Below are 23305 nucleotides of genomic sequence, written 5' to 3' on the forward strand. Positions count from 1 at the left end.
GAAGGTTTAGTATAAAAAATTCTTGGCAACTGATTATTCGGGTAAATTTTTTTGAACTTTAGTGTCACATGTTCGTGTATATCGCTTTCATGTTTGGAAGCCCTGTTTTTAGGCAGGCAGTTTGATATTTTTTTTCCTGTAGTTTCCAGGAAAATTGTAGTTGCTTCATGTTTGAATCCATCCAAATAACATTTATAAGTAGATAAGTGGGCTGTTATTTTATGCTTGCACTAATCTTCTGTTTTTGAAAGAGATTTCTTCATAAAGGTAAAGGAACAAACTTTTAATATGATCGTACCTATATACAGTATATGAATGTGTGTGTATGTGCATAGATCAACATAGAAAATTTATTGAAGATCACACCTGTTTAGCACTCTTTTCCAAGGATTTCATGGTAATATACCCAAGTTTTTATCTTGTTTTATCAAGTTTTTCCAGTTTTTATCATCACAGTAACTTGTGAGATACGTTAGCATAGTGTATAGCTCAGTCACAATGAAACAATATATGTTATACTAGCCAGTCTACCATCCAATCTCCTTTCTCCCATTCTTACTTGTTAGACCTTTAAACAGCAGCTATGGAATGAAGAGGGAGAGAATATTTGCCTTTGTGGTTGTAAGAAATTATCAAATTTATTTAAAGTTTGTGTAGTTCAGTTAAACATAGTCATAAAATAGACAAGTTTTCAAAGTTTTTGTAAACAAGAAAAACTTGATGGAAATCCTGTAACTTTTATGTCAGAGTTGAGTAGATAATGTAGTAAAAAAAATAATATAATTTTACTCTTCAGGCCTCTGTCATGATTCTGTAAATGCTTGTATTGCATGTAGAGAACACAGAGTAGGTCAAATGAATGTAAATAAGTATACAGCCTCTTTGTACTTGTACAGGTCCAAGTCTACCAATGGCAACTGTTGACATCAAAAATCCAGAAATCACCACTAATAGATTTTATAGTTCACAAGTAAACAATATCTCATATACCAAAGAGAAGAAAAAAGGAAAAGCAAAAAAGAAGAGGTTGACAAAAGCAGATATTGGAACTCCAAGCAATTTCCAGTAAGAGTGCCCATTGTTTTTTATTATAATATTAACTTTTATATCAAAAATGCCAAATGCAGCTAAAGTTGAGGGGAACATCAGTCTGGTCTACATAATTTTTGTGAGTGGCAAGGATTATTACATTAATCTCTGTCCCATGATAATCACACATAGAAAAGATAGAGTCCACAGATTACCAGATGTTCCAATTGTAGTTTGCTGTTCTGGAATTGAGTGTATGTGGCTATTTCTTTTAAGATGTGCAACTAGGAATGTGTGCATAATGTCCAGTCCAATTTGTATCCAAATATTTGCCATACAAATTGGGACAGTCCACCAACCTGATTTGGTGGTGATCTTGAACCATTTGTTTTTAGGTTTTGGTAGAAAGTTGTACATATTTGTATATTTGTGGATAAGTAGAAAAAACTGAAAATAAAGAAAATAAAGGGTTGGACAGCTCAATAAGTTAGATTTCTGCCTGCAGAGGCGTTGGTTGGGAATTCAGTTCCCTACTGTGCATCTCAGAAGAGCCAGCCCATGCAGTCTTGGACAAGCTGCACAGTCCCAGTATACCCCCCAGAAGAAGGGAATAATAAACTACTTCTGAGTACTCTGTATCTAGAAAACCCTGAAGGGTTGCCATAAGCCAGAATTGACTTGACAATATACGATTATTATTTATGGCTATTTATGACCTAGGAATGGGGATGCTACACAATAACATCACATTTGAGAAGGTGGTGGACCTTCATTTTGTAGACAGAGCTCCTACCAGTTTTTTTTAATCTCCTTATCCCCATGAACTGTGCTCAGAGAAAACATGTTGCGGATGTGGAAGGTGTCACCTTTGTGTACCCAGTCAGTAGCCTAGCTTGCCCAAGTACAGTGGGGTCTTGACTTGAGAACTTAATCCGTATTGGAAGGCGGTTCTCAAGTCAAAAAGTCTGTAAGTCAAGTCTCCATTGACCTACAGTGCATTGAAAGCCGATTAATCATGTAACAGGCCGTTTTTGTTCCATTTTGGTTTTTTTCTGGTCTGTAAGTCAAATCTCAGTCTGCAAGTCAAACCTAAATTTTGCAGCCAGAGAAGTCTGTAAGTCAAGCCGTCTGTAAGTCAAGGGTCCACTGTATGCCTAAATCTGAGAGTTCTTCGTAGTGTCTCTGTGAATGCACACAAATGGATTATCCTGATTTTGAGTTACTTGTTCTGTCACGTTTCTCCGCATCCCCCCCACACACCAATCAACGATCCCTCTTTTTCTCTTTTGTTTATGGCTCCTCGGGGATTCAAGCAGTGTGTCGTCTGTTCTCAAAAAAATCCTTTATCAGATGGGCACGATAAATGCTTGTTTTGTCTTGGAGAATCACATCAAGATCAGTCTTGCCCTGCTTGCAAAGGTTTTTCAAAGCAAGCAATTAAGTTGAGGCGCCAAAGACTTCGAGCTTTCCTTTACGAAAAGACTCTGTCTCCAAAGATGGAAAGCACCTCCCTCACAGCACTGTCCCCGCCACGTGCTGAGGCTTCTAAACAGGACTCTTTGGCAGACCAACCGCTGCTTACCGTCTCGGTGCCAGTTAAGGCTAAGGATGCTTCCAAACCGCCTTCTCGCCCTGCAAAAAAGAAGGCTACCAATAAGCCTAAGAGAGCGAAGAAACCGGCCAAGTTGCCTGTTGTACATCCTTACCAAGCAACAGTGATTTGCTGCAAAACAGGCAGCTGACATCGCTTCTAAATCCATGCTGACTGCCATTGCTGTTAGACGCCACGCTTGGCTTAGAACAGCCAACATCCTTGAAGACACCAAAACCAAGATCGAAGAACTTCCCTTCGATGCTGCAGGACTATTCAACTCTAAAACTGATGAGACTATGGACAATATCCATAAGATGAGAAAGATGGTGAAATCTTACGTACCATACCAGCTGTATGTCTGCCTACAAAAAGCCTCAGTACCAATCGTCTACTCAGTACCAGCCCTCTCGGTACAGTAAGCAACAGCAGGACCGCACTTACCAAGTTCAGCAGCCTCCTACGCCACTGTTCAAGCAACAACGCTTTCGTAGCCCTAAGCAGTCCTTTCGCAAGACTCAGCATAGGGGTAAGCAATTCTCATGAATCTCCCTCCTATACAAGACTATCTCCATTCCTACGAGAATGGAAAAACATCACTACTGATAAGTGGGTCCTTAGTATCATTCAACATGGATATAGGATAGAATTATTCTGCATCCCTCCACCTTTTCCAAGCCACTGCATTTGGAAATCTCATCCCTGTTATCTAAAGAGGCCATAATCCAAATTCCATCTGACAGTACAGATGGGATTTTTCTCACACTACTTTGCAGTCCCCAAGAACGATGGGGGGCGTAAGGCCCATCATGGACTTAAGAGACCTCAACCTGTACATACTTCACAAGAAATTCCGTATGATCACCCTTGACTCCATTCTTCCCCTCTTGTCTCAGGGAAATTGGTTCGTCACTATTGATCTGCAGGACGCATATTTCCATATCTCCATCCACCCGTCTCACCAAAAATTCCTCCGGTTCCAGTTCCACCACGATACCTTCCAATTCACTGCCTTGCCATTCGGGCTCTCAATAGCCCTCAGGACATTCACAAAATGCATGGCACCAGTTGTAAGCAAACACGGGTTCGAAAACACACGTGTAAGCTTGGACAGAGAGCAATCAGGAGTTTGCACATGCTAAGATAGGCTGAAGAGTCCAAATTCAGCTAGCCATGATACAACACTCCTTCTCGCAGGTCTGCCCACATAAGAACACCCTGGTACTCTCAGATATTATTGTGAAAAGGTCAAGTGGGCTTTGTAGTCCTTAGACTTAACTTGCACCACTGACAGGACTCTAAGTAAGCTAGGCCGAGGCAGCACTCTCAGATGACCCTATGACAAGTGTACTGTTCAGGAAACCAAATGAGTTTTATAATCTTTATTTTATTAAAGAAAAAGCATGTTACTAAGCCAAATTAAACCAAAACAAATAATCTAGCATTGTGCTGTTTAGTTACACAGATGTAGTGAGGCAAAGAAAACATGAAAAATATAAAAGAGTTCAAAAACCTTATTAAAAATACAAAAAGACATTAAAAAGAATCAAAACAGTTCCAGAACAAGACATCATTAGTAAAAACCAAATAATCCATGTAGGTCATAAAAAGGCTATAGTCCTCAGTGATCCTATAGAATAAAAACCCCTAAACAAAAGTAAAAATCCATTATATGTCCCATAGTCCTTAGAAAAGAAAAATCCAGTGAATATACCATAGTCCTTACAAAATTACAAGAGCATAGTCCATATGGAGTATTCCAAGAAAAGAAGTCCATAAAGAATATTCCATAGAACAGTCCATAGAAAATAGTCCATGCACAGTCCTTAGGAAAAATCCCATAAGTCCAAAAGTAAACCAGCAAATCATAGAAACCAGTCCATGTAGGTAGGCCACCAAACTCTCTCTAAAGACATCAGGGTAAGTCCCAAATGACTGAAATGTAGGTCACGAATCACTGAAAGGTCGGTCTTGGAAAGACAAAGTCCATATAGAAAAAGTTCCTTTTTCAAGAGTAACTGGCAAGGGCTTAATGCACCTTCCCACGATGTCATCCAGTCAGAGTTCGTTACTAGGCCAACAGTCCTGTTACATCACATGAATTCTTTCTTATACACAGCAGATGTTATTTGGGTTAACTGTGGTTTCTCAAAGAGTCACAACAATTCCCATCTATCTAATCACACCGAGTCCTTTCTCAGGCTTTCAGAATAACATTCTGTCGGTTCGTCTGGAAAACACTTGTCAGCATAGCAAAGACACTTTATACAAAGAAACAAGATGGAACCTCTCTGGCTTATTTCTTAATTACGAAACCCATATGCCTTAAAAAAATTTTAACTCCAAAAACCCATCTCATCACACCAGTCATCGCGTACCTACAAACCCAAAGGATAAAAATCTTTCCTTACATCGACGACTGGCTTCTGGTGGCCCGATCCTATCACAAAGTGCTCTTGGCCACAAGATTCACCCTGTCCACCTTAAAGAAATTAGGACTAAAAATCAATGCAAAAAAATCCAATCTCATACCTTCTCAAGTAGTCTCCTACATAGGAGCAACCTTGGACTCTATTCGTACAAAGGCCTTTCTCCCACCATAACGAATTCGAAAGATCAAAGCAGCTCAAACTGTGTGCCATACTTACAGCGCACTACATCCAACATGTTCTAGGGCTGATGGCATCCACTACCGTGGTGGTACCGTACGGCAGATTTGAACTCAGAGCCCTACAGTCTTGGTTCATCACCCAGTTCAATCCCGTGACAGACCCGCAGTCCAAGAGGTTGAGAATTCCTCCTCAGGTCGTGCGGTATCTCGCCTAGTGGTCCAGCTCCAACAACCTGTCACGGGGAAGACCGTTCCACTCCCCTCACCTGTCCATACAGGTTGTCACCGACGCCAGCCCGTCAAGCTGGGGCGTACACTGCCAGAACCTCCGTGCTCACGGTCTTTGGACTCCAACCCAAAAGACCTTGCACATCAATCAGCTAGAACTGCTAACCGTCATGAAGGCTTTTCAATCCTCCCTCCCTTGCATCCAAGGCCATGCAGTGCAACTGGTAACGGACAATACCACAGTGATGTACTACATCAACAGGCAAGGTGGAACGCGATCAGCGCGTCTCCTCCAGCTGACCATCAAGTTTTGGAAATGGTGTCGCTCCCACGAAGTTTTCCCACAGGTGATCCACATCGCTTCCAAGGACAGTTCTCTGGCGGACCACCTGAGCACGCTCCCTACCAAGATGCACAAGTGGGCATTGAACCAAACGGTCTTTCGCGATATCTGCACACGATGGGGACAGCCCACCCTGGACCTTTTTGCGTCCCATCGCAACACCAAGTGTGTCTGATACTGTTCCAGGGCGGGCATGGACGCCGCCTCCCTGGGAGACGCCTTCCTCATACCATGGTCAGGGGAACTAAAGTACCTGTTTCCTCCAATAACGCTGCTTCTCAGGACTGTGACCAGGATAATGCGGTATGGTACAGACGCAATTCTCATTGTCCCTTGGTAGCCGAGGCAACTGTGGTTCGCTCACCTATCAGAAATAGCACAAGACCACCTTCCTCAGATACCGTCCCTCCTGTCACAGGAGGGGCTCTCCTCCATCCTGATGTTTGGTCCCTTCGCCTGACAGCGTGGAGGATAACCCCCACTTCCGCGAGGTGCTACACCATGCACAAAAGCCCTCTACCTCACGCTTATATGAAGGCAAAAGCATGTACCAAGTTTGCCCAATCTAAAGGTATGACCACGGTACCAGCTTCTCTACGCATGGTACTTACCTTTTTGCTGCATCTCTTCAATATGGGACTTGCTCGCTCCACGCTTAAAGTTTACATTTCAGCGATTGTAGCACACCAGCCTCCTCGTTCATACTCTGGGAGGCTTTTTTTCCAATCCTACACTCAAAAGATTTTTAAAAGGTCTCCAAAACATACGACCACCCTTCCAAACCATTGCACCCCAATGGTCCCTTCCGCTGGTCTTAGAGGCCATTACTAAACCTCCATTTGAACCAATGGCTACGTGCTCTGAAAAACTTCTTTCCTTGAAGACAGCATTCCTAGTAGCCATTACTTCAGCCAGACGAGCAAGCGAGATTGCTGCCCTAAGGTCTGACCCTCCGTACCTACAGATGCACCCAGATAAAGTTACCTTATGACATAGACATTTCCTTCCTCCCAAAAGTGGTGTCAGAATTCCATGTCAATCAGCCCATTGTGCTCCCAAACTTTTTCCCGTCTTCAACTACACTGCTGGAGCACAAACTTCATTCTCTTGACGTTAGAAGGGCTATTGCCTTCTACCTACACCGCACCAAGTCCATCTGACGCTCTCTTCTTATGTTACCACGGACCACGCAAAGGTGCTCCTGCTTCTTCTCAATCAATATCACGGTGGATTGTTCAGCTCATTCACCTGGCTTACCAGCTGGCGAAGAAACCTCTTCCAGAGGGCTTAAAGGCACATTCCACCAGAGCGGTTTCCACCTCGACAGCCCTACTCAAAGGTGTCCAAGTGCAGAACATTTGCAAGGCAGCCACCTGGGCTACCCCTCTGACTTTTGCCAGGCACTACCAACTGGATGTCAGAGCAAAAAATGATGTGGCGTTTGGACAGGTGATACTGTCATCTATGATACCATGACGGCCCTCCTGCCGGTGAGTAGAGCTTGCTATTCACCCATTTGTGTGCATTCACAGAGACCACTACGAAGAAAGTTAGGTTACTTATCTGTAACTTTGGTTCTTCTAGTGGTACTCTGTGAATTCACACATCCCTCCCTTCCTCCCCTCTATCCGTCATGGTACCGTTCTATGATACCATGCTTATCTAGTTTACGGTAACGGCGGATTAGGGAACTGAAAGGAAGATGGAGGAGGCGGGGCTTATATACCCCATGGGGGGAGCTAATTGACTCTTTTTTCTTAAGCTCTAGAATCTTCCAGACGTTCCTGCGCAGGCGCAGGATAACCCATTTGTGTGAATTCACAGAGTACCATTAGAAGAACCAAAGTTACAGGTAAGTAACCTAACTGTTTTAGAAATAAAAATGATTCTGTAAATAAAGGGCAACAGCAGGCATTAAAAATAAAAGCAGAAAAATTTAGAACATGATCTGTCTAATATCCACCCTTGCCTTGCCATGCCTGGATGCAAAACAACTGGTGGATGGAGAATAAACAAGAGTTTGGGGAGGCCAATCTGAGCTCTCCCCAGAGCACAGGTTTTTTTTCATTTCCAAGAAAGGTTTTGGTCTTCCACTGGGCCTTCCATTGAAAGTCTTTTTCTGTTTTGGCATTCTTCTGGGTATCCTCCTCCTGCTATAGCAACTGGCACCATGTATTTTTATTCTAGCCCCCAAAATTCTAGAGCAAACTTCAGTGATTTGTAAGAATGTGCTAAGTAACTCATGCACGTTGGAGCTTCTTGAATCAGCTTGTATCTGCTCTGGTAAAATACAAATACCACTGCTCTACCTTGTTTGGACATTTTTTTTCTGAAGGCCTGTGTACATCACTAGTTTAACTGAAAATGTCAGTGTGATAAAACTCAGTGTGTAAAAAGCAACAGAAGCAAAGAAGAGTGTTGAAATTCAGAAGAATCAATAAAAACTTCTGTTTAAAATAAGCTCTTGTGACACATTGATTCAGATTATGCTCCTTGTGTTCTGCACAGTTATTTTACAACAGGCAGTATGTCCATTCAGAGGACATGTTTTCTGGCAGGTAAATGATGGTAGAAAGGGAAACTGTTTCCTGTGAAGGAAGTTTTAAAATCATTCTTAGATTACTGTTGAAATAAGAGTACTCAGTGGCAACTGTTACTTGAAATAGTACTTAGAGTTCTTTGTACTATGCATTATACCACAAAGCAAAAAGATTATGTAATAAGTAATCAAATAACAAGTGGTCTGGCATATAGCAAAGTACAGTTTGGTCAGAACCCTGACTCTTCATTTCACAAAGATTGTCTCCTTGATTGTTGAGCTGTTAAAAATGAAGAATGTGTTTAACCACTGTAATGTGACCTTTGCAGGTCTCCTTTTTAAAAGGATTAGAAAGTGTTGGCCTGCAACTAAGATAAATCTGCCCTTGTCAGAGCCCTAACATCAGCTAGTCCAGATAAATGAGCAGAATCTGCGGAATCATCTACCCTGTTTCCCTGAAAATAAGACCTAACCTGAAAATAAGCCATAGTATGATTTTCCAGGATGTTCATAATATAAGCCCTACCCCCAAAATAAGCCCCAGTTAAGTGAAACCCCGCCTGCCACCATTATGCAGCAACCAGAAGATGACATGATTGTATTTGAATAAATGTATATTGTTCTACATGAAAAAAAATCCCCTGAAAATAAGCCCTATTGGGTTTTTTGGAGCAAAAATTAATATATGACCCTGTCTTCTTTTTGGGAAACATGGTAGGTATAAAATCCATCATCTCATCCTGGCTTTCTCCATAGATTTTTGTGTTAGCTGAGTAGTTCAAACACAACAGTTCATAATCTTGTATTCCTTTTTTAATCCTGCTTCAATTTTTTCTTTACACCAGACACATTGGACATGTTGGCTGGGACCCAAACACAGGTTTTGATGTAAGTAAGCATGTAATTCAAAACACTGAACATTTTACCATGTGCAACCCAAGTTTTGATTTTCAAAGAAATAGGCTTGTTAGTCTGACTCAGTATGTACGCACAATTAAAGGCGAAGAAAGAGGTTTGGAGAAGAGGTGAAAAAATGCTACATATTGTCACACTTTTGTGACCTGCCTCAATCCAGAGTTGTCCTTTTTAAAGTTAATTTTCTATTAGTGTGTTTGACAGCATTTACCAATCACACCAGACCCGGTGGTTAAAGAATGAAAATGTTAACTTTTTATTACATAGTAATAAACTATTGTAACAGATATAAGCTTCAGTTCATCTTCAGCTACCACAATCCAACAATAACCCCTTTCTTCAGTTTTTAATTTTTTTAACATAAACATAAAATACATAAACCAAAATATAATTTACCGTATTTTTCGCTCTATAAAAGGCATCTGACAATAAGACACACCTAATAATAATAATAATAATAATAATAATAATAATAATAATAATAATAATAATAATAATAATAATAATAATAATAATAATAATAATAATAATAATAATAATAATAATAATAATAATAATAATAAAACTGTCCCAGCCAGCTCATCATCCGGAAGCGCTCCCTGCCCCGGAAGGGGAGAAGGGCGGCGTAGTGACAATGGTGGCGGTGGGAAGCCAAAGAAGATTTGTCTTGATCACCGGGTAGGTTGGGAGGGTAAAAAAAGACTGGCAGTGGGTGAGCATATGGAGCAAAAAATATGGTACTTGTTTTCTTTAGAATAAAGTAGAATTAAAAAAATAAAACTCTGCCCCAACCAGCTCATCATCTGGAAGCGCTCCCTGCCCCAGAAGGGGAGGGGAAGGGCGGCGTGGTAACGATGGCGGCAGTAGGAAGCCAGTATTCGCTCCATAAGATGCACACACTTCCCCCCCACTTTTTTTGGGGGGGAAGTGTGTCTTATGGAGCGAAAAATACGGTAACTGTGTTCCCCACCATCACAGACGGGACCTCTTACAATAATCTTCTTCCTCCATCTATATTCTTCTTCTTTTATTGTCCTGTTCTCCAGAACTGCAGTGATTCTTGATTTGGAGCTTTTCCTTTTCCTCTTGTTAACACATATTCCAAAAATCTGCCCCATATATCATAAAAATTACTCTTTTTCAACTCTCCTTTCTTAACCTTTAAATTATATGTTATCATTTTTAGCTATATTCCTTATTTCATTATACCATTCATCCATTCGAAATTCAGATTTTGATTTCCATTGCCTAGATATTATTAGTCTAGCTGCTGTTAATAAATTGGTAATCAATTCTTTAGTCCTCTTATCATATTCCACATTCTCAAATATAACAAAGCAATCTCAGGATTAAATTCTATATCTTTTTCTTTTATGTCATTCAGTTCTTTAGAGATTACTTTCCAAAATCTTTGTACTTTTTCACATTCCCACCACAGGAAAGTATGTACCAATTTCCTTCTCTCATTTCCAACAGACATTCAGATAACTAGTGTTAATTTTATTTAATTTTGTCTGTATTAAATACCATCTTAAGCCCAATTTTAAAAATTGTTTCTCTTATTTTCACTGACATAAATCTTAAAACCCTCATTTTCCACATCTTCCTCCATTCTTTCTCATTTATTCTTTTTCCTAAGTCTTGTTCCCACATTAACTTCAATCCTTCTTTCTCACTTTCTTCTTCTAAGTCAAGCAGGAATCTATAAATTTTATTCATTGCACCCTTTACTGAATCAGTCGTCTGAATATCTTCATATGATAATAGAAATTGTTCATACTTCATGTATTCTCTACCTTTGTTATATTTCTTTACCCATTCATTAGTCCATCTTTCTAATTGCATAGAATTCAACCATGAAGTATTCTGAAGGATTTGTTTCATTTGATCTTTCGATCTCATTTTTTTACAGCCAGTCTTTCAATCTAATCACTTTTTTCTTTAAATAATTCCACATAAGCTTTCATATTGACAGAAAAATTCTCTGTGGAGAGTTAAATGGACATAAATTCTTTCTATATTTATACCATATGTTTAACATTGTCTTTAAAAACGGGTTATTAATTTCATTTATTTTCTATTTCTTGACCATACCAAATAGGTATCTTTCAATATCTTCCTGTAATTCTGATGATTCCATTTCCCACCAAATTAACCTTTCTGGGTTATATATAATTTCTCCAATAAACCTCAACTGATTAGCCACATAATAGTTCTTTATATTTGGTATACCTATACCACCTTTTTGTTGTTTTATACCAATACTTTTTATTTATTCTGGCCCTATTCCCTTCATTACAATATTTGGCAATCATTCCTTGCCAAAATTTAGAATAATCCTCTGTTAACTATATTGGTAACATTCTAAATAAAAAATTGCTTTTTGATAAAATTTTCATTATTATCAGTGCAATCCTTCCAAACCAAGAAAGTTTTAAATTATTGTATTCCTGTAATTTCTTTTTAATTTCTTCTTTTAATTTATTATAATTATGTTCCTTTATTTTTTGAGTATCTTTTACATAATTCTGTACCTAAATATTTAACTGATTTACATATCTTAAAACCATATTTATCAGCAAACCTTTGTTGTTCTAACTTACTATATTTCAGATTTTTGCCAATTTGTATGTAATCCACTTATTTTTCCAGATTTTTCCAAATGAGTTTTAATTCTATTTATATTTTCTGACGGGTTTTTCACTGTCAATAGGGAATTATCAGCAAATAAATTAATCTTTATTTTATTATTTTCACCCATACCTTCAATTAAATCATCCTTCCTTATTACATTTGCTAGAATTTCAAGAATCAAACAAAATAGAACTGGAGAAAGAGGGCAACCTTGCCTGGTGCCTCGGCCTAGAGCTGTCTGTTCTGTCATCCCATCATTAACTATTACTGCAGAAGTATTCTCCACGTATAATTGGTCTATTATCCCCCTAAATTTCTTCCCAAAACCCCAGCTCTTTAAAAGAAGCTTTAACATTGACCATTCTACACAATCAGATGCCCTTAAAATATCTAATGATAAAATACCTGCCTTTGATTTATCTTTTTCCATATTATATATAATATTCAAAACCCTCCTAGTTAAATTTTGAATTTGTCTTCCCTTTTAAAACTGATTCTCATCCTCTTTTAATTTTGTAATAAACTTGTTCATTCTATTCACCAATATTGCAGCAAATATCTTTGCATCTTGGTTTAATAATGAAATAGGTCTATACGAACTTGGGCCTGTTAAATCTTTATTGGATTTTGGAATAAGAGTTATTAAAGAATGTTTCCAAGAGCCTGGTATTTTCTCTCCTTCCAATATTCCATTATAAAATATTTTTAACTTGGGGGTCAATATTGATTTAAAAGCTTTATAATATTCTGATATCCTTTCCTCTGTTAAAACTCTGCTTCTCATCACATTCCAGCCTTCAGCCCCTCTTCCTTCAGGCTCCAGAATAGGCTGGCTGCATGCACCACCCAGCCACTCAGTTTGTTTCCCCATTAACAAGCAGATTGGTCAGGGTTCCCGTCACAACTTTGAAGATTAATATATTTATTTCACTGTGAGCTTTTGTGACCAAAATCCAGTTTTTAAGATACAAGGCATACAAATACAGTACCCACGTCTGCTCGTGACTCCTACAACATAGGATGTATATATATTGAAAACATCTTATTTACATGTTATGCCTGTTAGTCTTTAAAGTGTCATAATATTTTGCCTCGTTTTCCCTCCTTTTTTAAAATTTTATTTTGCCAGATTAAATATTTTCCTATATAGAATAAGAAGCAGTAAAAGAGCAATCACAGTTTGACTCTTCAAGTTACTGAAGACGATTTTACATTTGCTTTGCAAGCCAGCAATCCAAAATTATTTTATGTTAAAGATATTTTCATAAATAAAGCACTTCTTGGACTGTGAGAACGTGCTATTGAGCTCATGGTTTTGCTTTGTTTTAAAACAATAATACCAGAACCTATATTACTATAACTACAATTTTTCTTGTAGGTTAACAATTTGGATCCAGAATTGAAAAACCTGTTTGATATGTGTGGGATTTCAGAGGCTCAGCTGAAAGACAAAGAAACATCCAAGGTTATATATGATTTTATTGAAAAAACAGGAGGAGTGGAAGCTGTCAAAAATGAGTTACGTAGGCAAGGTAAGTTCATGTACATCACTAACAAGTTTTAATCTCTCTCTCTCTCTCTCTCTCTCTCTCTCTCACACACACACACACACACACACACACACACACACACACACACACACAAAATAATTTTACATCTACCCCTATTGCTATGCAGTTTTAATTTAAAAAAAAAACAGTTTATATTTGCAGTAGAGATTACTGGCTGAAATCGAGTAGTAAAGTCACAGCTAGAGTAGGCCCATTGCACCAGTGGAGATTTGATAAGTCTAAATTCCATTGATTCAGTGGGTCTCCCCTGGTTGTGATTTATTAGATTCCAACCACTGAGCCAAAAGTAATAAATCACATAAATAGCAGTGCATTTATTCCTGTTAAACTTGCTCTTGCATATGCTTTTCCCCCTTTTCCTCAAGTATTCCGATTGACAAGTAGAATTGAAAAATGTTATTTTCAGTGTTTATATTGTACTGTCTCTATATATACTGTAAAACATATTTGGCAAACAGGATGGTCAAACCTAAAGACAAACATTGAAGCTAGGATGCTTCAGCATAAGTTAACATGTTATGTTTGTGATCTAGGTCCACCACGCTGGAGTGGTATGTATGAATTCTAAAATTTAAAGTTCTTCACATTGCAGTGGTGTGTAATGTGGAATATATAAGTACTGTATTGGGGCAGCTAAACACCAGAATTACACATTTGCCATACTGGCATTCTAAGTTACAGCTATTCTATACGGCCGGCTAATTTTTATTTTTTTATTTTTTTGGCATACTGATCCTGCAGTGAATCTTGCCCAAAGTCTCTTAATTTACTCATCTCATTACTTCCACCTTTGCAGTGTGTTCTAGGCCATAAATAATAAGGCTTAATCACTGTTTGAAGTGTGCATGGATTTCAGTTTGGCTATTCTGAATAATGGATTTGTCCTGAGTTTGTGTGTATTCTAATAGCAAGAGCCTATACACTTAATTTGTTTTAGTGGTCTTAATCAAGTGGAATGAATTTATTAATATCTGGCTGGGACGTGTGTAAACCACATTGAGTGTCGGGAGCAATTTGACTAGTTAAAAGAGTGGTCCACTTGAGTGAACCACTTGTTGTGTGATCTTAACACAAAGCAGCACTAATGTCTACTGGAAATTATGTTTAGGAAAAGTTTGAGCCTGTATCCTACAGAATACTGAATCCTTTCATTTGTAAAATGTTTTCTACAATGATAGCAGGTACCAGGAAATTGCGTTAAAGAGGCATCACTTTTTATATTGCACTAGGATGTTTGTTTATATCTGTCCCTAAAAGCAAGTGTATGAGGCAAATTGCTACTGGAAACTGATGGGATTAAAGTAGATATCTCATTTAACATTTAGCTAAAGTATGGTGAGTTAAATCAAAATTCTGAGTTTGTTTGACCATGTAAGAATTCTTCTCAAATATATGCTTTGCCCCTTTGGCCTAAGTAGCCTCAGTGCTGAAAGAATTTATTAGATAATAATAATTTATTAAAGATTATTCAGAAGCTTCTGTTGGTTTTGAATTTAGAAGTTAATTTGCCTTCAGTGTTGGATTCCATGGTGCAGTTAAAGATGTTAAAGATGTGTGTTTATTTCATGACAAATGAATAATCTTGGACAGTGCGTACGGAAAACAAGTCCCTCCTTTCTAATCATGAAGATTTAAACTATTTTGAGTGGCAGTTGTATAGTTTGATTGATTAGAAGCTAGAATTGTATGCAAAACATTAAATTTCAAATTTCAATGCATCTTAAATGCAAGTTATTGAGATGTATGTAGAGCTGGTTCCTCTAGCTCAGTGGTTCCTGGCCTTGGTTCCCCAGATGTTTCTTGGACTAAAAGTCACAGACATCTTCACCACTAGCTGTGCTGGCCAGGATTTCTGAGAGTTGTAGTCAAAGAACATCTTGAGACCCAAGGTTGGGAGCCACTGCTCTAGATAGTTTACGACTATATTAAAAATATATTTAAAATATTTCCTTCTCAAGAAAGGGAATAGAGGTTCTCATTAGATAAAAGCTTTACACGTAAAAAATAACTTTCAGATACAGACATTGTCCTGTGCAGGGATTCAAGAGTAACGTATTTTCGTACATTTTGTACAAAGAATGAATTGTTTCAATTGTAATGCTTACAGAATATTATACTATTTAAGTTCATTGGAAAACAATGAAAATCTGTATTAGTTTAAAGTTCAACTTACTAAATGACCGTATTGGAATTGCAGATTTAGTGTTTTTATTTGTTCTTAGTTGTAAGTGATTTAACACTACTGTATCTTTTTTATTTCAGCTCCACCACCACCTCCACCCTCTAGGGGTGGTCCTCCTCCCCCTCCCCCTCCCCCACCACATAGCTCAGGGCCACCTCCTCCTCCTGCTAGAGGTAGAGGAGCTCCACCACCACCACCTTCAAGAGCTCCAACAGCAGCACCACCTCCCCCACCTCCTTGCAGGCCTGGTGCTACAGCGCCTCCGCCACCCCCAAATAGGACGCATCCTCCTCCTCCTCCAATTCATTCATCCTCTGCACCCTCAGGCCCTCCCCCACCCCCACCCCCACCATCAGGTGGTTCAGGTGTGCCTCCACCCCCTCCTCCCCCTCCTCCTCCCCCTCCTGGTCCTCCACCACCACCTGGTCTTCCAGTGGAAGTTGACCATCAGCTTCCAGCTCCTTCAGGAAATAAAGCAGCTCTCTTAGATCAAATCAGAGAAGGTGCTCAGTTAAAAAAAGTAGAACAAAACAGTCGTCCAGTGTCCTGCTCGGGAAGAGATGCGCTACTTGATCAAATACGACAGGGTATACAGTTGAAGGCTGTGAGTATTTTTTTTAACGTCTAAACTGGTAGAAAAAAAGAGCCATTTTGTTACTTAAGAACAGAGATTTCCAGTATCATGTTTTCTTAATATAAGATTGAACTGGCATTATGGACAGAAGGGCTGAATCTGGTCTGAATTGGTAAATGCTAACATGGAATCAATATATGTTAGGAATGAGTTTTCCTGGTTGGCCAGAACATTTCCTAACTGCTTTTCAGATGTTGATTCCAAATGATGGACAGATTACAGATTAAAAGTATTATTTAAAAACAAGATAGGAATATATCTGATGGACTCAGAAACAGAATTTTAACTGCTATTACAATTTCTACAGTGCAATAAGGGAGGTAGATGAATATGAGAGAATTCCATATTTGCTTGTAGGGCTTGTTTAGTTGCTATTCCAGTTCAGTTCACACAAGATGGGATTTTGAAGCAGAGCCTATTTGGGAAGGTTCTTCATATTGGTATTGATTTCTGTCCTGTCAGCTTCTCATTTCTGTTGTGGTCTCTCTCCTGAATTGGATTTGTCTTGGGACAAAATCCACATGTTAGTGCCAGTGAGAGTGGACCCATTTAATGAACAAGATCTTTTGCGGCAGGCTTACAGTTTTGAAAGTCCCATTGATTCAGTAGTCTATTTGGGACTAACAGTTGCGGTTAGTCCTCTTTCTCTGCTCAAGATAAAACATATACCTAATCCCAGATATGTTCTTATACCTGATTTAGGCTGAAATCCTTTTTTATAAGTAATATAAAGCTAATAACATCATCAGCTGCAGAATTATTTTGGAAATAAAACATTTCCAGTCCCAGTCCCTGCAGATCCTGAGGTCCCGGGAACCTCTGTGGTGACTGCATAATAGGATGAGCTTTACACTACCAAAAATTGCTGGCAAGAGTTATTTTTAGTTATTAAAGACTCCCTTCCCTAGTCACATGGCCCTTAGTGGTATCCTGGCGATGAAAAGAATTACATGGGTGCCTCAAGACCTTCTGTTTTTATTTTATTTTTTTATTTACATAATATAATTTTTTCTATATAACAGATTCTGTTTTCACTGGATGCACATTACATTCAGCAGTAGTTAACACGGACCTTCAAAATCCAGCCACTTTTGGAAATTTGGTAGTCCTTCAGCAGTGGATCATAAATACAAAGCATATGAAAGCCCATTGCTTGGGCACTGTAATTCAATCTCATGTCAGCCTTTGCAGAGTTCTTAGGATGTTTATAGAAAGTTGGCAGACTTAGGTTTTTAATTCTTATGAATTCAGGTATCTGATGGCCAGGAAACTGCACCACCGACGCCTGCACCCACTTCAGGTATTGTGGGGGCATTAATGGAAGTTATGCAGAAAAGAAGCAAAGTCATTCATTCTTCAGGTAAGCCATTAAATCAATATTTGGTTGAATTCTTCCATTAAATATCCATGTTCTTTGTATTAATATAATTCTTTGGAAATGTCCACAGATTTGTTCTCAGTAAATACTACATTGAAAATAAATTTGTGGCAACTACTAATTTTCTGTTAAATGGAAGGATACCATTCTAAAACTCTGTTCAGAACAACCCATAAATTTGATATATAGAAGCATGGAATGGAGTGTAAATAGAAAAATATCTGTTTAATGTCCTGGAGAGATTGAAGGATTTTTTTTTAACAAGAGGACTTGTCATCACTGTGGAAGATTGAGTTAGTTGTACATTGAACATTGGTACAATTGAAACCCCTTGAATATTGATCGTAACAGTTGTTCCTCAACCAGCAGTCCATGTGCCACCATCAGGAGACAGAACTGGTCTAGATGGAATGAAGGGTTTTCATAACAGATTGCTAAGAATTCATTCTCCCTTAATCACTTGGTCCTCTTACAAGTACGATGTTCAGTTTTTCATTAGCTTTGTATATTACACTTATGGCCATTTGGTTTTCAGTGCTGGCAGAAAATTAGAGGGAATATTGGTCAGTGGTAGGCGTTATACCATAACACTTAACAAACATAAATGCTTTTATGACTTTTTTCGTTTTTCTTTATGCCTTTTTATTTCAGTCATAGTGAAGACCCATTTAGGGTTGAGGTAATCCCCATCCAGGCATTTGGCTAAACAATATGAATAGGATTTTACTTATGATATAAGGATATGTGGATTAGTGTAAACCCTGCCATTCGTCCCCTACCACCTACCTGCAGTTCAGCCAGAGATCCCAATAAGGGAACTTTGTAAGCACATTCAGTTGAATGTGTTTATAAGCTTCTTTTCTTACCATTACACATTAAGTGTGAAGGTCCTAATGTCTTCAGAGTGGCAAGAAGTGGTGGGGATGGTTATTAAGCCCTACTCAGGCATCTATGTGAACTCCTGAGCAAACCTATAGCAATGCATGGGCTGTAAGATACAAAAAGGCCAGAATCACTAGAGTAGTATTACGTTTTGCTCAAGATGTTTCTTCTGGGCTGACAACAACACTTTGGCTTTGGTTTTTCTTTTTAAACCTATGAAAAAGAGCAGTTTCAGGAAAGAATAAAGTGAATTTTAGCTAATATTTTGAAAGGGCTAGGAGATAAAACCTTTCTTTGTTTAGGACTGAGAGAGATTGGCCACGAGGAGGGAGCACACACCAAAGACGAGGCCCTCTCATTCGTTGTTGCCTGCATAACTTCTGAACATGTGTGCATTTGAAGTAGGCCCTTAGGTTAGGACTGCAGTAGGATTCCTGTGAGAAACGAGGGTCCTTTAAGTAATGCTGCAGACGACATCAAACATTAAAGGGAAGCATTGGTACTTTGTGTTGTGGTTAGAGACATAGCAGGGACCCAGTAGGTCTGTTTCAAAACTAAAACATCTGGAGGTGCTATGAATTCATTTGGGAGAACACCAGCTTGTTCTGTCCTGTCTTTTTTAGTCCTAGCATAATGTGGTGGCAAGAATCTAGTTGGTGATTTTCAGCAATGTAAGTTAAATTGTGTAACTCAATATGGTGCATCACTGCCAACTAAAAGGACTCAAGTTACATTACTGGGTACATACTTGTAACTCAGTTCAGTGTGTGCCTTGTAATGTAACTGGTGCCTCATCAGTCATTGGCAGTTAGTTTAACTTATATACTTTAAAATCACGAATAGGATTCTGGTCAGTGGCTTTCAAAACAGGCTTCTTGGGAATGTTGGACTTCCTTAGAGCCTCACTGGAGTTTTTTTTTTTTAACAAGAACATCAGGCAGGCCTCACCATAATGGTGACAGGACAGTAGCTGCCTTCTGTGATGTGTACTTATTTTGTGTAAGTAAACAAAGTCCAGTAAGCCTGCCCAAAATTCCGTGGGAACTGAATAAAATCAAGAATTTTGAACATCTTCCGTGTAAGAAAATGCGATTTGGTTCATAAGGTAGTTTAAGTCATAATTTTAGAGAAGAGTGCACTTAGCTTGATTCAGCAGATTTTCACTTATATTATGGGAAGACAGTTACATTAAGCATGTATTTGTGCCTCCAGTGGGAAAAAAAAAATGATGTCTTTCGGCTAAAGGCCACATCCTGACATTTTCATTTTTCTATATATCTATGCCTGTTACTGTGCACATGCTAGTTCCTATATCATTGCTTTAAAAACAGCAAAACTTATTTTTCTTGTGAGTTTTTCTGTTTATTTCTTGTAAAATAATTAACATTTCCTACTATTAGATGAAGATGAGGATGAAGAAGATGAGGAAGACTTTGAAGATGATGATGAATGGGATGACTGATCAATATATTATATCATATATATATATTTTTAAGGTGAAATTCTAAACTACTTTCTGTCTATGGATTCTTTAAGATGATCATGTAAATGTTCTACCAATTTGCTGTATATTTTTGTTGCCTTTTGCTTTTTTATTAATCTGTGCAATACCTCATTTAATCTGTAAAGGTTTGTCATAATCCTATACAAAGCTACTCCCAATTTAATGTGTACAAGTTTACATCAAGTTTCTCAGTGTACATGTGAATACTTTCCATTCCATCAGTAAGGGAGTTTTAATGTAACATGTGAGATTGACAAACACACCTTAAATTGTATTTAGTTATAATGCAAGAAGGAAAACACTATTTTCATACCCTACTTTTTCTGTATCTAAATTTTCTTATTAAAACCTAGTATAGCACTATGTTCTTTAACAAAATGCAGCTTCTGTCCCTTCATCTTGGAAACTGTGCTACATGAATGAGGCTGATAAAGCAGATGAACAATCTCTGCTCATAACACTACAGTTCAAGTTTAGCATTTAAGCTATTCATAAACAGCAAAAATCAGTGGTCATGAAAATGTTTCCCTGATTCTGGAGCAGTGTTCCTTGCTATTGGAAGAGTTTTTACCCTTGAATGCTGAACAGAGTCACATCCCAGATGGTCACTGTATGTGACCTTTTTGATGTAAACTACATTAACTGCATTTTGCCACCTGCCCTTATCAGTGAAGAAGGGTCTACGTTTATGGCAACTGCTGCAGTCAACTTATTTATTTTTATATAATGTGGGTTTTTTTACTGAAGGGCTGTGGTTAATGCTTCTTCTGAATAATAATGGATTTAAATTAATTTGTAAATGTGTAGGGCATCAGTAAACTAATAAATGAAGGAGTGGTGTTACTCTGCAATCTTTATGGATGATGGTTCAAAGCCAACACTGTTAGGCATCAGATCTGTGTCTAGAAATCAAAAGCATTTAATAGATAATGGGTGCCTTAAATATATATTTCTCCTGACTGATAGGCTGCCTGCAATCCTGGGAACAGTTGCTACAGTTAGGGAGGGGTAAAAGCCTGAGTTCCTCACTGATGCTTTTGCGTTCCTAAGGCTATATGCTCTATTTATTCAGTATTTGGGTGGCCTAAACATGTGCAGGAAGAGACTCATTTGTCACACATGTATGCACAGACACACACACACCCGGTTACTGCTTAGGTTACATAAAGCAACATCTGAAAATGAGAAGGAGGCTCATCAGTCCATTTAGGGATCTCCATCTGAGCCAGTTAACCAGTATCTCTTTTTCAGTTTTGTTCCCTCACTTAAGGAAAGGTAATAATGAATGGGACTTCCTCTCCTTCATCACACATTCAGTCCATCTGGCTACTGAGTAACTGAATAAAGCTCTCGCGTCTTTGTGTTCTTTCAGTCAGATAGTGAGCGAGACTGGGTGACCTATCTGCCTGTCACCATGTTAATGCTGCTGCAGCCGAGACCCTGTTCAGTATTCCTCATACATCTCTGAACCTTGAGTGGGTAGAGTTAATTGAACTGTATGCCTGTTACAGTTTGGGAGAGGCTCACTACTGCATTTCTAAACCACTGCTTTTTATATGTAATGAACTTTCATATTACATTATTTGATTTGTCTTATGTTTAGAAATAATAGCAAGGAACGTAATCTTAAAAGATGGAAGGCCCTATGCTTGGAATTACATTCCAATACACGATGGGAAAATTTGAATTCTCATCTCAATTGCCATCTTTACTAACAAATTTAATATTTGGAGTTTCTGCCTATTTTTTCTGCATTGCGCATTTAAGATAGGCATTGCTAATGCTAATACAGTACAGTGTTCACAGTAAAAAAAACCTTTACATAGAAAATATTAGAAATTTCATTCGTCTTATGCAAAATATTTCAAGCAAGACATATTTGGAGTACAATTAACACGTGCTTCCTTTTTCTCTCCTCTTTTTCTTACTCTATTCATGATATATTGGATACAATTGTATTTACTGAAAATCCAGTGTTGGCCTGATATTGGCAGGCTGGACCTGCATGATATGGCTTGGAAATCTAGTGCAGTTACTACGTAAGTCTAGCATTTTTAATTGCATAAGGAGACCAGGATTTAAAATGTCATGTTGATGAAAGAAGGTGTAATAAAGCAGAAGCTAAATTATTCAGAGGGGAGATAATTTTTCTTTTTGAAAAAATAACCTGGGCAAAGGAGATGTTTTCCAGGTTGTTTTTTCCTTTGTGATGGTGTTCACCACCTTGCCTGCTGCTAGAGGAACTTCCAGCTAGCACTACTGCTACTGTAGTTTAAGGACTAGAAGCAGTATGGCTAAAGTCTGATTAAAGCTAAAAAGTAGGACAAAGAATGTGTGTCCATGGGAGGAAGAGCTGAGGACTTTCAGTACAGGTGTTTAGTGTTTTGTGTAGTTATGGAATAATAAAGGGCATTTTAAAAAGTGGATACTGCTCAGGTGGCCTCCAAAGATGTTTCTTATCAGCATAAACAAAGCACATGCTTCTGGAGAACGTTTGGGAAGATTTAATATTTTCGGGATGCTTGTGTAATCTATTAATCACCTGTCCAATGGGGCTTTGGTGTTTTCTTTCTTATAGAAATTAATCCATGTAATTGCACACACGTTCAAATGTTTTGCTTTCAATAGCATATTGTATGGTTTTAATTTAAGGCATGACTGCAGTTACAGTTAGGCTACAAAATCTCAGCTGCATGTTTCCACATTCTCCTGCTTCTACCGTGGGCAGGAGACAGGGTTTCATGTCATTAAATCACTACAGCTAACCATTGTAACAAGCCAGCCTCGTGTGCCAGTTAAAATGACTGTCCAAGTAGTCTTGGCAATTAGCAAATGAGCATGAGGACTATATCTCAACACCACGCTTCAGTAATATCAGCTAGCCGCTTGTACTCTGAAAACATCTCAGTCATTCAATTTTCTGTTTCATCAAATCGAACTTCTTGGTATGTGAATTTTCTTTCTGGCTTTTTTTTAAATGTACAGTGAATAGGATGTTGCACTGGTGGCAATTCATCATGGAGCATAATAAAATTAATTTGACTCAGCATCACAGTGTGATGTGGCTTCTGTTGCGGGCAAACATGAGCATAGGGGAAAAGATTTATTTTATGGCTTGAAAAAAACTTCTCTAGTCAAACATTTGAACCACCGAAATCGACATCTCCCTCGGCAAATAATCTTCTTATGTCACTAGATCAGATTGGATTCTGTCCTTAAACTAAACATTAAGAGAGAATCTAATGCCTTGGCATATGGGCAACA

At 38.4% G+C, this 23305-nt stretch overlaps 1 protein-coding gene across 1 annotated transcript in view; it reads left to right on the plus strand.

Annotated features, from left to right (window-relative positions):
• WASL (WASP like actin nucleation promoting factor) overlaps nt 1–23088 on the plus strand; it is a 64206-nt gene extending 41118 nt beyond the window's left edge. Inside the window, exons 6-11 of the mRNA XM_020803119.3 lie at nt 897–1065; nt 9187–9229; nt 13269–13422; nt 15724–16247; nt 17529–17637; nt 19938–23088. Coding sequence (XP_020658778.2) covers nt 897–1065; nt 9187–9229; nt 13269–13422; nt 15724–16247; nt 17529–17637; nt 19938–19999 — 1061 coding nt within the window. The 3' untranslated portion in view covers nt 20000–23088. The remainder of the gene's footprint in view (nt 1–896; nt 1066–9186; nt 9230–13268; nt 13423–15723; nt 16248–17528; nt 17638–19937) is intronic.
• The last annotated feature ends 217 nt before the right edge of the window (nt 23089–23305 follow it).

This window comes from Pogona vitticeps, chromosome 5 (assembly GCF_051106095.1).
Source record: "Pogona vitticeps strain Pit_001003342236 chromosome 5, PviZW2.1, whole genome shotgun sequence".
NCBI lineage: Eukaryota > Metazoa > Chordata > Lepidosauria > Squamata > Agamidae > Pogona > Pogona vitticeps.